This window comes from Varroa destructor, unplaced genomic scaffold, assembly GCF_002443255.2.
Source record: "Varroa destructor unplaced genomic scaffold, Vdes_3.0 BEIS01000007.1, whole genome shotgun sequence".
Lineage (NCBI taxonomy): Eukaryota > Metazoa > Arthropoda > Arachnida > Mesostigmata > Varroidae > Varroa > Varroa destructor.
The window spans coordinates 31,840,938-31,856,485 of NW_019211460.1; the positions used below are offsets into that span (position 1 = coordinate 31,840,938).

The following is a 15,548-nucleotide window of genomic DNA, read 5'->3' on the forward strand; positions in this document are numbered from 1 at the left end:
GGTATTTTTATTGTAATAACTGTGATCAGGGTGTGTGTGAAGGGATTGTAAGTGAAAATAGTGTTTATAAAAAACAGTATTAGTAGCAATTTCCCTAAGAGTTAGATCAATTCTATAATGAGCACATGATTGATTTGAAGCAAGTGAACTTTTGTTTCTAGTGTTAGTGAACCGCGATAGAAATCAATCCATAGTTGAAGTCCAGTAATCCGCATTGGCCTATCGCCTTTGAGCGATCTGACACTTACGGCGTAGACCTTCAAATAGAAACTATTGTCAAATGCGACCGTATGCTCGTATGCCCTTTGCTTTCTTTATAGATCTACTACGACAACTACAGCGCTATCCTACGAATGAATGAAGTTATGGCTATTGACTATAGTATTTGCTTTAGTACGAAATAGACATTATCAGCATCGTTTGGATGGCGGGGCATCATTGAGTATACATATATATACATCACACGCTTTACCTGTAACACGAAGGGCCGTAACGCCGTGGGCAATTTTTAATTTTAGAGTATCGTTATCCATTAGCGGTGCATAGTCCCCCGTCCTCTATTACGTGTACGGGGTTTTGTCGAAACGTGAACTACCTGTTTGTTGTTATTGTTGCTGCTGCAGGAGCAGTTCCGGCTTCTCTGTGGCTGGCCGCATCTCAAGAAATCGACATCGTCACTATCTTGCTTTTTCTGACGTCATCTTCAAGATTTGAGTATAGTATTTGATGCGCGGAGAATGGCTTGGTACGTTTTATGACTTCTTACCGCACGCCCGTTATCGTCGTCGGCTTGCCTGCTAGGGCACAGCGCGCGCTGGCTATCCTACGCAAGGATCATCCGTTCACGTTCTCACAACACTGTTATTGACCAGCGATGGCCAACGGTATATTCGTAAGGAAGGAAGGTCGGCGATTGTAATTGAACGACGAATCGAACGCTTCAAGGCAAAGTGCCTGTTCGTATCAGCAGGGTCATCGAAAGTGTCGCATGAGAGCTGGTCCATCACCAGCAACGCTGCTCGAGCTTGTGCTGTCGTAGGCAAATATTGCTGCTCGCTTTAAAGACCGGCTGTCTACAAACTACTTGAAGCGGATAGCGAGGCTTCTAGCATTTAGCCGCCGGCTGTCTGATCGAACGCGAACGAAATATCGGCACCCAGCATCAGATCGAAATGAAGGCCAGCCCAACCCAGGTAGCGATGAGCTGAAATGATGCGGCACATTCGAACACGTTGCCGACCCTTGAGAGGATTGGTGCTCTAGATTTATAATAATAACTGATCACAAATCGCTGCACCGAGTGCTTGTGCTCCGCGATAGGACCAAACGGTTGGGAAAAAGCCCACCCATACGTCGACACACTTCAAACGCATGTCAGATTTTCCGGGAGCAATGAACGTCGGTTTCTGTACGGCGAAGCAATGGAGAGACGTAATGCAGCTTCGCATTGAGTAAGCGGTTGCTTATATCGGCTCGTCAGTCTGTCAGCCTAGCCTTGTGCCGCTGATACTTTGTAATCCGCTAGCAAGGAATATAAGGGAAAATGCAAACAAACATATACTACCTAACCTATCAATGTGGCACCTACAACTCAAGACGCAATTAGAGATACGTTTGGTTATTATTGTTTGTTAGGGTTTATTGTGGCACATTCAACAACATCAGAACTTAGCCAAAAAAACACTACTAACCATTATAGTAACATGCTGTTGATATTGTTATTGGTATTGTGCTCTGTTTTTTTTTTTCGTTCGATTTCAGCTTTCCAACTTTTGTTTCGTACGTTACTCACGTGATCGATTCAACGTCAAGGACGTCACTTTGCGGCCCGGCTCTTTCTCGAGTAATAATAATAACGTCACAGTGGTAAAGGCAATAATGATATCGGTTAGCTCAGTTTCAATTGCTCATGTTCTCCACCGCTTCAAAGTAGTACAGTCTGTCTCCTTGTCTTTCAGACCCTCTCATATTTCCACCTTTTGCTCGTTTGATTTTCTTTTTTCCTTCTGTTTCCTTTTTCGATATCAAGGTCAATAGGAGCAATATAGAAAATAGCTAGACTGATTGATCGTACTAACTTAAAGATATATCATGGTTATTACGGGCAGAAAAGGGACCATTTCCAAATATTTTTACATGAAATGCTTTACTCGCGACCATTGAGCACTCGAAAGTTCGCTGTCGTCGACTGCCTCATGATGGGCCCCAGTGCGAAAGGTTCAGGGAGGATACTTGATTATTTTCGAAATTCTGCTGGCGTGGTAAGGTCAGTAAAATGTGTAGGAGTGCTCGGGACGTGCCAAGATTTGTTAATCGATCCTTCTACTCTTTTTGGTGTTTGATATTTTTCTCTCGATTCTAATACATACACGCGAATTTTTGTGAATATGTTTTTACTCTAATTTTGATGTTCGTTAGACCAAATATCCTCAACGTACTCGTGAAATCGCAGTGGCTCCTGTTTATGCAATCTCTATACAGTGTGGTGCTTGCGAACAGCTCAAGTTAGGCCTACAGATACCAGGTATTCATTTATACATATATATATATATAAATGAATGCTGCAGCAGGTGGCCACTGTCCATGTGTAATCAGTGGAACCCGATTACTATCTACTAGCGGTCAGGTTTACGTTCGTAGAGTCACCTCATGCTGACTTTGCAACTGATTTTTACATGTTCCGATACTGTCTCCTTTCTTACAGAACACAACTAATCTATGACGCTGTACAACAGAAACGGCAAATGATTACAGACTGGTTTATGTCGTACGCCATGCTTGAATCATTATCGTCGCATGGATGGAGTTCACAGACTACAAGAGCTAGCTAGCAACAGTACAAGTCATAATAGTAACATTTTACAGTAAAGAACTCTGTTTTCTTCATTCTTCAACTCTCGTTCTTCCTTCATATTCTATATCGTCCATAGGACGGCTATAGTACATTCAGTATTTGGAGGCTTGGCGCTCGTATCGACCGGCACCCATGTGGTTTCTCGGTTGTTAGCTACAGCCGGACGGAGATTTGTTCAGACTTCTCCCAGTTTGTTATTTAATTTGTTCTTCGTTTAGGCAGTAAATTGTAAAACGGCTTTGAAAACATCCTACTATCATTATCATTACTATTACTATTTAGCCTAACCGATTTTTCGCCTACACCCTCTCTCGTGGTTTGTTTCTTACCCTGGATCGTTTTCGTTTTTCCGTGTTCTATCATTCATCATTACCACACCGCTCCGAAAAGGGACACGCTCGTCAATCCCTAGAAAAATACACCCTTCAACAAGTCCCACAGCTTCGCGTTCGTCATTATATTAAGCTATCGATTATTACTTAGGTTTTAATAGTTACAATGACTTGTGCATTATCGTACTACTCTCCTATTAACTAGAACACATATTCTTGGGTTAGTTACTTTAACTTATCTAACGTACAGTTAGTTCTATGTATTCGTTGCCTTATCTTACTGGTTTAGGGTTTTTTGATGATTCCACTCTTCGCTATTGGCCGCAAAAACGTTACATCGAACGTGAAAATTACTGTCCCAATAACTTTTTAAGCAAGGCTTATAGAATTTAATTTTGTTGAATTTCAATTATTGGCACAGGGCTAGGTGTTGCAAGGTCGAAAGTTGACCGAAGGTCTTTCAACCTGTATTGGTAAATGTTAGCTTTACAATGTGTCAGTGTAGATTTCACAACACGCTTATCGACGCTACCTATTTGACCTTACTCGACCTATTCAGGTTTATATTGTCTATCGGCATGTCCCTTTGCCCTTTTCGACCTCAACTAAACTTTTTGCAAGTTTATTCTCGTTCTTTCGTATCCGTTCGACTAGTGTGCGACTCATATTGACGTTGAGTACATTTATCACTATAGAATGAATTTTTACCGGCATTTCGCCACAGGGATACGGACATAACGTTTCGTAAGTGGCCTACTCATCGGCTATTCACCGATCGACCCGGTTTTTTTTCATTTGCCCTTTGAACTCTTCTATCATCGTTGTTGTTACTAACGGATGTCGCTATGAGGTGCGCCTCATTTAATTTCTCATATTTTACTAAATTAAGCTCTCTGTCCGTTCGACATATATAGGCATGTACTATTTCATAGCGGTACTCTATACATGTTCTGCGAGAATTCTAAACGAGGACGCGTAGAAGTATAACAGCGAAGCACGTTACGAATCCGATGCCGGCAGAGCCACTGTTACCCGGCGTGAAAAGGGCAGACGATGCCGAGATACCGGCTTGAACCGAATCGAAGTTTAACTGACGCTGCTCTCGGCATAGCGCCGCGGGGTCATTTGTGTAGTCTTTTGAACAGTACATGTCAACCTTGCGGTCCGGGTGCAGAGGTACATCCGAGAGATCTACAGAACACCTCGCGCTGACCTCACGCCGGTAGCAATCGGTATACATACGGTGCTCACTGGAAGAGATATGTAGAAATAAAATGTATTAATGAAATAGGAAAAACGCATCTTTGTTTCTACGATTGTCACAGTCCTACATGTTTCTGTTTCTGCAGTTATACATATCAGTTATGCAGTTAAATAAATGAACAGTCAATTGCTGAAAGGGCTCTTTCTACAGAATATTATCTTTATTTTCTAGCAAAAATCAAGCCATAAATACATTGTTGCATATTGGTTGAGCTCATGTCGAAGAAACAAGCAACCAATGAGGGTAGTCGATGCACTTCGATTACTGGGCTTATCGGTGCAATGACAAGAAGGTCCAGGATAACATACATCAGAACAAGAACGTATAATAATGGCACCGTATATTTGTGGTCCAATCGTAACAAGGGATTCGTAGCGCTAAGAATGGAAATTAGAGTCGGTGAAGATGATCCGGTTTGTTCAGTTCATTCTTGTGCCCTTCTTACTAGCAAATCATCGACAATCGGCCGCTTCGTCTGCATCTGATACAGCAACTCTTCATTTGCCGTAACAGTCAAAAGCAAGTGACTATTCTGCACTGTTATTTTCTCTGGTTCTCTCAGCGGCCACGGATTACCACGACAGGTACCTTCAGCCAGTTCTGAATAGCCTTATATGACCGCAATGGGTCCATTTGTTTAGCATATTTAGTGGGTGAATGTCGTTCATCGATCACCGTCGACGCTGTTTGTCGCCGGTGTCGCAGAGATCTTCAACCTTTGTATGCCGACTTCCCCCCTATAGCTCTCTCGCTTATTACTCCTTCTCTTTCTGCTTCATGTTTCTTATCTTTCCTGAAAGGTCAATGATTTAAAGGTCTCCAAACACTGCAGCCAGCAGTGCGTCTTTTTTGCGCTTCCGCTCTTAAGGAGACCGCTGCTTCTTTCAGTGATTTCTTAGGAGCAACCGATCGCCAAAAGCAACAACAGAATCGATACGTTTGTTGTGTCATTGTTGTTTTTCAAACGCATAGTCGCCTTTGTGTGTGCGTGCGTGCGTGCGTGCGCGCATTTGTTTGCTTTGTGTGTCCTTTCACCACGTAAACGTGTACAGCCCATCAATGTGTAAACAACGACAAGGTGGTAACAGGTACACATCGGCCAACGCGCTGATCAGACAGATGATTATGGCGCAGCTGAATATTCAGACGTTTGTGTGTATGCGCTTCTCTCTCTTGGGTCGTTTATGCGTGAAGCAATGGAAGCCAACACTAGGATGATTTGTAGAGGCCTTCATTCTGCAAATGCAATGACAAAGAGCCCTAGTAATCAACGTATGTGCCATCACATCTTCGCCGAGCAAGCTAAGAAGCTAGACTCAGAGAGAAAAAAAATAAAATGAGTTACGATATAAATTCACACTGCCCCCACAATATTGTTGTCCGCAGTTGGACAAACATCGTGCGTAAGGAAGGAGTTGGCGTCCGTCGACCAGATCACAGATGAGGTGGCACAGATGTATAGAAAACTTACATAGACGACGGCGGCGGCGGCGGTGGCTTTTCAAGTAAAAAGGCTTTCGGATGATTTCTAGATTATCTATTAGTGCTTCCGTGTTGTTGTTGACATTTCTATAATGATTTCTACTTTACAGCCTTTTGTAGTTATTAACCCTGATGTTGGTATTGCCACTGCTCGTTAAAGCTGTAGCGCATGAAAAAACTAGGGACATTTTTACAATTCCAACGCTACCGCATGTTTCGGCTTCATCGAAAGCCGACGTCGATGGTACAAAAAAGTCTGACCGTACGATATCTATGTGCATAGGGGTAAATTACTGTGAATTGCTACTCTGTCGGCGTGAGGAGTCGATCAGAGCGGGAAATTACTAGCAAAACAGTTCAGCATGGGACAGCTGAGCATATCTGTATAGTCGCCTGTTAACTCTTACAGCTACTGAATTTTACAATTGTTTATCATTGAAGTACCTTTTTTTTCATCGGACACTATGCATTGACTGATCTCGAGTGTCACCTTGTTTTAAACGTATTTAACAATAAAGATAGTCTGTACATGGAAAAACAACTTACCAGCATGCCTGTTGCACAGCCTCTTCATTTGGAGAAACGTGGTTAGCCAATTGTTGCATTTTCTCTAAGTGAAGCGCGCATCTGTCAACAGCTTCAGTGTGGACACTCCTTACGCAATTATCTGATGTAAGACCATTTTCATGGACTGTGAGAACCAGATACACGTACAAACAACGAAATTAATAAGATATTTCAACTTGTAACTTACGGGCCGAATCAGTCACATGTAACATTAACGCGGGCCCTGCAACTGCTACAGAATATAACTTACTAATAATAACAGTAATAGTTAAAATGCGGCACTCGTGACTAGAGGCTTCTTTATTTCATAACAAACAAACGAAAACATAAATCAGCACAGGCGGGAATAGGCTTGCAGTTTGAAACGGCCGCCCCACGGCGTGAGGCCCTTACCTAACAAAACAATGAGGTTTCAATTGAAAAACAAAATCTACACCTGAAGCAGTATTACAAGGAAATATGTCAACGGATATTAACATTAAAAAAAAAAAGTTATGCAAAGACTCTATGAGAATATACTTTATTGTTCTAGAATGACAGTTTTACAGCGCTAACTACTCATTACCGCATACATTTTTTGAACAATCTGTAAATGGCGCAAGCCCCATGCTATGTTTGCCATCCGCTCAATTTATCTATGTATACTATTCACAATCTCGATCTGACTGGACTTCGTGTGGCAGCAGCGCTTCCTTGCAAACAAATGCTTGAGTCCCACCTTTTTCAAAACAGTTATTACCCACCAAGTGTGTCTTGCAAAGCTGAGGAACGCCATCTTGGAGGACTCAGCAAGCCTGACTCGTTTTACTTTAAAAAGGACGGAACACTGGTGCACTGTGTCGTAACTCTATACGTGTTCCCGAATTTATTTTCGGCCTGTGTGCCGATCGGCTTCTTCCTTTGATGCGTTGTAAGGGGCAGCGTTTCTGTGCGCGAAAGCCAAGATCTCTCAACGAAACGGCCGCGTACGGTAAGTTGCAGAGCGTTGTATGTGAAGAGGTTGCTAGTGACAAGGTACTATGCGCCAATGTATGCCTTAGTGTTGTGGGCAAATTACAGGTATAAGTGGCCATTGCTTTGAGCGTTTACTCTGTCACTAGGTAACTAGCGATCATTGGAAAACAAATAAATAATAAACATATTTAATAATACTAATAGTAATAAATTATTACTATTGACGAAATATATAGCAAATGAGCAACGAATCTCCCAGTTATCTCCGCCACGGACCACTCTGAATTGCAACACCTAATTAGGCGCTTCAACAATTGCAAAGCATCTGACGACCGTGGATAAATGGGTACTTATGAGTGAGTAATAAATTAGTGAAAGGACGTTTTATTAGTTTATTCGTTAACAATGTTTGTTCTGTTATTGTTTTACTTACAGATTTTAGTGCAGAACCGCTTGAAGAATCGCTCTCCACCGGTGAAGAGACGGGTCAATCGGTCGCAATAGAACAGGCTCGAACAGTCAAGGGCTTTTTTCAAAGCCCTTTAGTACAGCCAGAATAAAAAAACATAGCACACTAAATCAGTCTTTGTCTGTGCTCATAAAATTATGTCCTAAAAATTTTCCAAATCTATGTTCAAAACTTCGGATACGATTATCCGAAGTTGTCCGTCTGCGTGCTGTGGATGTTCGTCCGTATCCCTGCTAACAACTATGTATATACACGACCCTATAGAGAACAGCCTGTGGGTTTCTTCTTTTACCCTCTGTCCTAACCGTAGTGGTCTGACATGAAGCATAGTCCTGATACAGGCGAAAGGCACATATGGCAGTGCAGACACCTTCGAAATCATTTGCGTCCGAGTACCACATGGCTGAACACTCGATAGACAGAGTATGCAGCACAAAAGGGTAGAAAAACCGCTACGACTGCCCATTGTGTGCGTTGTATTTTTCTGACTAAAGTGGTATTTTAAGCCGCAAAAAAAGTTCTACCTACATATGGAACAACTATTCACATCAGACGTTTTGATAATTACCGCAAACTAAACGTTGGTGGTTACTATAACTTGTTTAGTTGAAGAAAGTGTAACTCCTACAGGCGTGTACTGTCTTTTAGGAGGGCTCCAAATATCTTGCTCACAAAAAACAGCTAGATTTATCGATATTCTATATGGCACAAATAAAATTCAATTTATAGAGTCCATTGTGTTCCATGCATGCCTGTCGTATTTATGGTAAATTACGGCCTCACTACCACTGAAATGGAGAGGAGACGATGACTTGAGTACATCGAATCAGTGACGTCTGATGTAAAAAAGTGGGTACAAGCCTCTCGGGGTTAGAAAAATATTATTTGGCATCTTCTATTGTTTTCAGCTAAGACAAAGGTCGCACCTTCGATAGGATCGCTAGCTAAAACTACTTTGCAAATTATTTCAAACTAATATGATCGAATAGTATAAAAAATAATTTTCCGGTGGCGCTCTAGAACATCACGAAGCTAGGTAGCCCTTCTATACAGGGCATAAAGTGCACCGGAACTAGAAGGATTTTCTATCCTTATATGCGCGCGTCACTCTATCGGATACAGGGATAGATTGCAAACTGTGATACTGTGATTCCAGAAGCAGCGTGCCATTAGCTTGACAGGTTCACAGGAGTAGGTGTTTCCACTAGACCCTACCAGAGTTGGGTGTATAATGCGGTAACTTTTAGCAAGATTCTTTAATAAACATTGGTAAAACATAGCGTCAAGTAACGTTTCTGCTGGGCTCGTGGTCAGCAATATCTATTCGAAGCTGCTTTTAAATCGTTTCCTGAATCTGTCAAATTTAGGCGTAGCAAACGAACGATTGAGAAAGAAACAAATAGCCATACGATAACGAAACTCTATTTTATAGCTGTAATAATATATACGGATAGTTTCTCAATACAAATATTGTTATTACCTGCAGACTTTGAGTTTTTCCTGCTGACCCATTTCACTGAATTTCGGACCGTCGTTGCCGGGCACTGCGTCCGTAAGGTTACACTTGTCCATAGACTCACAATCTGCAAAGTCGATCAGCCATTCGTCTCTCGTTACTACATTCATTGCAAAACGAAGCATTTAAGCCAATTTCCGTGGAGAGATAGCGTACACCTTATAAAATAAGGACCAGTTTACCTATCCAGTGTTCCTGTGGGGGAGGAAGATCTATTTTTAACGTGGTATGCTTTTTTCCAATATTAGGACATCATAAGAGGAAAACGAACTTTTCTATATATCTAATTTACCAATAGCCAGAAGATAAGCGTTTATCTCCGAATTGAGCAACAATACATTATTATAAAATGCACACACTAAAGAGGTCACGCGGCACTGCGTGAGCAGATGGATGGATGGATGGGCAAACATGTGCGTGTTTAACGTAACCCTTGCCAAGATGAACTCGTTCCTAAATTGTTTATTAATTATATTGCCCATAGATAATAAATAAACATTACACTTCGAGTAGAAATAAAATATATTCAAAATATACTTAGTAATGTAAGTAAAGTTTTCGTGGCAATAATTTAAGCAGCTTCAGCCTTTGAAAGTTAGTTGTTCTTTTTTGCACTGATCTAGTTATAGTTAGATGAAATACATATAGGGATAATTGGCTATTCAGTTATAGGCAGACTTATTATATTTTCAACATCTTTTCGTACGAACTTAAAAAACTAAGAGTAAGGCTAGTTAGAACAGTAGTTTGTAATATTTTCTTGCCAACAGAGATTTGATCCATTCAATCTAACTAACTTCGACCTGTGTGTTCCTAAATAATGTTTGAATCAGCGGAACGTTACCACCATTTCATGTATATCATCGCAAGTGGTTCGGAATATTTGTTTCCAAGAAATTAAGCTTAATTAATCTACCGATTTTTTTAATGGAGACGGTCCTCTTCAATTAGTACTAACCCTAAAAGGCGGCGGCACGTCTACCTACACATGTATTAGCTAACGTATCAACCACAAATAATGATGGTACCACGTAAGGATAGATGCATATATATACACATATATAAACACAATACACCGAGCGAAATGGTAAAGTTTATTCTAAACTGGTACATGACCAACGCGGATAATGTCAGTCGACAGAAATTTATTTATGTCTACTGTGCGCCAATGGGCGGAAAAATAACAAAAAGAAAAAAACAAATCTTCTATACTAGACAGGCTATCAGTACGAGGCGCCAAATAACACCTTATAAACGAAAGGAAGATTGCAGAGATAGGTGGAACGACTTGTGTGTTTTACAATTTCTGAATAAAACGTAAACGACCGCGCAACATTAGTCGCTACTGAGTCGGGTTGTGCCAAACAAGCAAAGTAACTAAAAGCAAATGTTCAAAATCATAGGAGATAGGATTGTTTTAATGTTTCGACAGTCGACGAGTAGCTTGTATCGAGCCTGTATTGATTAATAAACGAAGAGCTCATAGATCTTGCAGTTTAAAAACTTGCCCATATTCAAGAAGAAGGCAAAACAGAAAGGGTCACAAGGCTATGCGGATAACGGGTACTCGGCAGCGTTACATAACAAAAGGCGAAAAGAAAGTCAGGGTAAAAAAATAAGAGTATGTTCCCGCGTACCTATTGACAACGGCGCTTCTATCATGCAACAGGCGATCCCAGTAGATATGACGAGGGCCTAGTAGGAAAAGGGTGGCCTACCACTGTCAAACATGCTTTTGAAAATAGTGGTGGTGCCGTCACGTTCATCGACATTTTGTTAAGCAGGCGCAGGTGCTTTGTTAGAATCAACAGTGGCTCAAAGAAAGGGTTAATCAAATGGAGGGAAAAGCATTGCGCAATTTGCTGGCAACACAGATTTCCTGCAATATATTGACTGTAGTTGTACCATTTGTAGGTGCTAATGTAGTAGTCGACGTGGATGGCACCCTCATGAGGTGGGCTTCGGGTTTCGGAAGTTGCTCGAGGGCTGCGATGACGAACACCACAATTGTCACTATTAATACCTCAAATATTTGTAGATAAGAATGATTTAATTATTTTTACTCTAAGAGCCACCTTTGTTCACATATTTTGAAAACGTGTAGATATTATAAGTGTTAACTGGTGTGGATTAGACTTAGATTGTGTGTGTGGGTGTGGGTGTGGGTGTGGGGGGCGGGGGGTGGGGTGGGGTGGTGAGACCTAGGAATAAGTGCAGACAGAATGCCGAAGGTCGAATATAGCTACTGTTTTCGAAGTGGGTAAATTTTCTTATTTCCCTAACGTAAGTTTAGCCAACTCCATATTATGTTACTAACACTCTTCGAGGTAACGCTCCAAATGGCATATAAAATCGATTTTGCTGTGTTGAAGATAAAAGATGTATACCGTGTATAGCAATTGACATTACCTGAAAAACAAAAACATGAAGAACGTTAGAACGTCAATCGAAAACAAACAATACTATTTACATATGAAGGGGAATTCACGTTAGGCAAAGACAAGAATCAGGGTTAGCATGACGTAAACAGTTTAGTCACGCCGCTTTAACGATACTAAATAATGCTCTAAGATACTATTGTAAATAAGAAGCACTTAACCCTACGACATTTTTTTTTCAAAGACAAATATCAGCAGTAAAGAAATAGTCATAATTTTGATGTCTGGTCTCAATAAGTAGATAGTCATTTTACTAATGCCAATATCAGCAACACTAAGATCGCTGATCTCGATGGAGTTGCCACTCAGCTACTACCCCAAGTAGAACGTGAGTGTGAGTCAGCCCCGCCTGAAATATCCACCCCTAAGTTATGATTAAAGTAGGCCAACTTACTCACTACATATATATTTTCGTATTCTACAATGTGGCTGAGGTAGGTTTGATCGAAGACAGGCGACCTTTTCCTATCTCAGCCTCATTACAGTGCTATGATAGTGCGCCTGATCACTGGCTTCGCTACTTCGTTGAAACAGTAGAACTGTTTACGCAAAATTGTTGCGTAGCTTAGCTAATTCTGGATCGTACTATAGTTACATATACATGTAGGAATGGAATATAGACAGAAATACAGAGGTAGAATACAGGTAGAAATAAAGAGGCGCGACTACAGGATCAATTCCTGACGCTCGGTGCTGGGTCGCAGTGCATGTCGCTAAACTTTCAATGGCTTCCTCCAATGACCAGCTATCTATGTGTCGACAGTGAACAAAGGACTAATCAGAAATCCTGTCGTCCCCCAGCTGCAAACTGAATGAACAAATACAAATGCAAGGCTCAAGATCTATTTCTCGACATTCTCTAGTTAGTATCAATATCTGTATGCTCTTTCACTCATGTAGTGGGAGTACATGGAGGCAGTCAGGGAAAGATCGACTGAAAGATCTGATCTTGCGGTTAGGTAGACATAGAAATGAATTGTTACTATTGACTAAATTAAAAGACAGGAGTTGGAGGACACTTTGCCTTGTACGAAAGTGTCGATAACCTTGGAATGTTCCATTAGGCAGTATTTGAATATATTCCAGGATAAGGGAAAAAGTATTACGTGCGATGAAATTCTATTCGTCAGAAAAAATCTTGCTATTACGCTGCAGGAAGGGGCGAAAATAATAGTTCTTTCCATTCAACTTGCTCCTTTCGAAATAGGGACTACGAAAGAGGGAAGACTCGTTTACTAGATGAGATTATCTTGATGCGGTCGCTGGAGGACAGTCCCTCGCGGCTAGGAGTGTAGCTAGAACGATCATTTGTTCAGCTTCAGAGACGTAAAAGGGCCTCTGTCTATTGGGAGAAATTATACGATAATCTTGCTATTGTCAACTTACACGAATGATGCCAATAAAGAAGCCGACTATTGAAATTTTGGGAAAAATCTAATTGATGACGACAAAAACAAAAGCCAATGTTCAGAAAGCATCGCCAGTTATTCAATAACGGCTGCCACTTAAGTAAACTGTGTATGTCCGAGAAGCGTCTCAATGTTTAAATTAATTGCTATATAACGCTAAGATATTTAGGTTATATATATAATATTTCAATGCTCAGTTCAAGGTAATAGAAGCGGCAGAAGAAAATTATATTTAACTTCAGTTAACGGTTACGTAGATCAAAATATCATATGAGTCAGGTAAAAACATTTTGTTCGACTAATCGCTACACGCGCAGTGCCCCTATATATACAGTATAGAATGATACAACGCGTCACATGGGCAAACGTTTTTGTACATAGCCAACTATGAACTCTCTCGAATCCCTTTGGTGCCCCTACTAAATATTTCTTTAAACGAAAATACCAATCCAGAAATGATTACATTGTTTCTTACCGTTTGTGTACATTTGCAATCAAATCGCTTAATTTAATTTCCCGACTACCAGCCTTTAATATGGATATTAAGGTTGTGCTGTGTGCACTCAAGGCTCTCAGTCAGGCCAAGCACTTGCTCTTGATGTATTTTAGAGACTCATTATATTAAACATAACATGAACGCAGAAGGAAATCGTCCCTATTTCGAAATGGCTTCTTGTTCCGAAAAGCGAATCGCAGATATTGCGTGTAATAAATAAATAAAACTTCTAGTAAGTTATCAAAGTGTAAACTTGTTGAAGTAGAATATGCTCTTGATTAGAAAAACATCGTTTTTTAACATCTATATCTTCATGCATTACACTAGAATTTCGTTAAAAATACGTTAGAGTCCTCAGCACAATGACAGATATAGTACAACAGACTAATTCGAGGCACTATAGAAGCGTGTGGGGCATGTCAGAGCGAAAAGTCAAATGGTACATGTACCACTTAATTGCCCTTTAAAGACATCACTTCCTGTGTTGTCCTTCTATATTAATTTTAGGCGAAGTGCTTGCACCTCTTTTCTATCGTTCCGTTTCCACTGAATCCAAATCAATAGTCAGACGCGGGTCAACTTTGCGGGTAACGGGCGGGCAGTTTGTTGTTACTTATTCGTCTCAGGCCTATGAGACACATGTATAAGAGTAAGCTAACGCTTTAGATCTAGACCAGCGGCAAAATCATCTTTTTTTTACCCTCTGATAACTGTTTCGAAATGTGACATCTGTTCCTGAACGAGTTCTAAGAATGCAACAGAAGGGGGGCTATATATACAAATATGTGTAGCCGGCCTTCTGTTGCATCTATGTGGATATATATAGAAAGAGAGAGAGCTGTCACCACAACAATGAAGACGCTGTATTACCGCTGCAAAACTTAATTAGCAACATTCGTAACAGCGTTAGTCATTGTCGTAGAGATGAGTACGACCACGACAAAGGAAAGGAGTAGTAAAGACGAGCGAAATATTCTTGCAGGACGAGGTTTTTATGCCTTCGGGCGTGGTCTATCTTGACATTTACGGAACCCGAGCGTATTTATCAAGTGCCGAACGCTTTATGTGCTTGTTTATGAAATTGTACGTTTTTCGATATTAATTAACATATGACTGTTAAAAGCTGTAACAGTAACTATAAACGTATATAATAACTAGCACGATATTACATTGTTATTACGTGTCGACTTGTGCGTAAATCAGCTAACTGAAATTGTAAGTACGTATCTAAACCCGTCATGTGTTCAACGCGTTAGTTCGAGTGCTTCGGTCAGAGTTTGGAGGCCCTACGAGTACTGAAATCTTTTTCGTAAGGTCTTGATATGAGCATGTGAAGAGAGACATGCTTCTTGATTACTACTTGTTTGATATTACAACTATTGTATCTTGACGGAACTTTGACTCAAAGGAATCTACAGATGCGTGTGACTTCTGCTGTCAAAGAAGCCTCATGGAAAATCAGTCTATTCTTCTAATAAGAAATTCTATTTTCCGTTCTGTCTTCTATCTCAGAGAACAACACCCAATGATCATTATTTGTATCATATATCATATGTTTGTAATGTAATTGATTCGTAATTCAATGAAATTGAATAGTACTAGTCGGTAGCTAGTACGCGGGCTTTACCCGCACGTATTGCTAAATCACGTGAGAAACAAGAACGATCATCTTGTTCCGTACCTTTTGGGGTCATTCATATATTATTCTAGACAGCCCATTGGCTTGGAACTTCGTTGAACAGCACAAATCGGCCCAACATCCGTGTT

The 15,548-nt window shown here is 40.7% G+C and overlaps 1 protein-coding gene across 5 annotated transcripts in view; it reads right to left on the bottom strand.

Moving 5' to 3' along the window:
* Window positions 1-1,609: 1,609 nt before the first annotated feature.
* LOC111254229 (uncharacterized) overlaps window positions 1,610-15,548 on the bottom strand; it is a 127,543-nt gene continuing 113,604 nt past the window's right edge. The window contains exons 3-8 of one of the 5 annotated variants that reach the window (XM_086974707.1): window positions 11,826-11,847; window positions 11,344-11,451; window positions 9,403-9,505; window positions 7,887-7,993; window positions 6,479-6,623; window positions 1,610-4,436 (exon numbers count right to left, since the gene is read on the bottom strand). In XM_086974707.1, the coding sequence (XP_086830833.1) occupies window positions 4,148-4,436; window positions 6,479-6,623; window positions 7,887-7,993; window positions 9,403-9,505; window positions 11,344-11,451; window positions 11,826-11,847 (774 nt within the window). In that variant the 3' untranslated portion in view covers window positions 1,610-4,147. Of the gene's footprint in view, window positions 4,437-6,478; window positions 6,624-7,886; window positions 7,994-9,402; window positions 9,506-11,343; window positions 11,452-11,755; window positions 11,848-15,548 lie in introns of all 5 variants that reach the window. The other 4 variants (XM_022814855.2, XM_022814853.2, XM_086974708.1 and 1 more) reach the window with 4 other exon arrangements.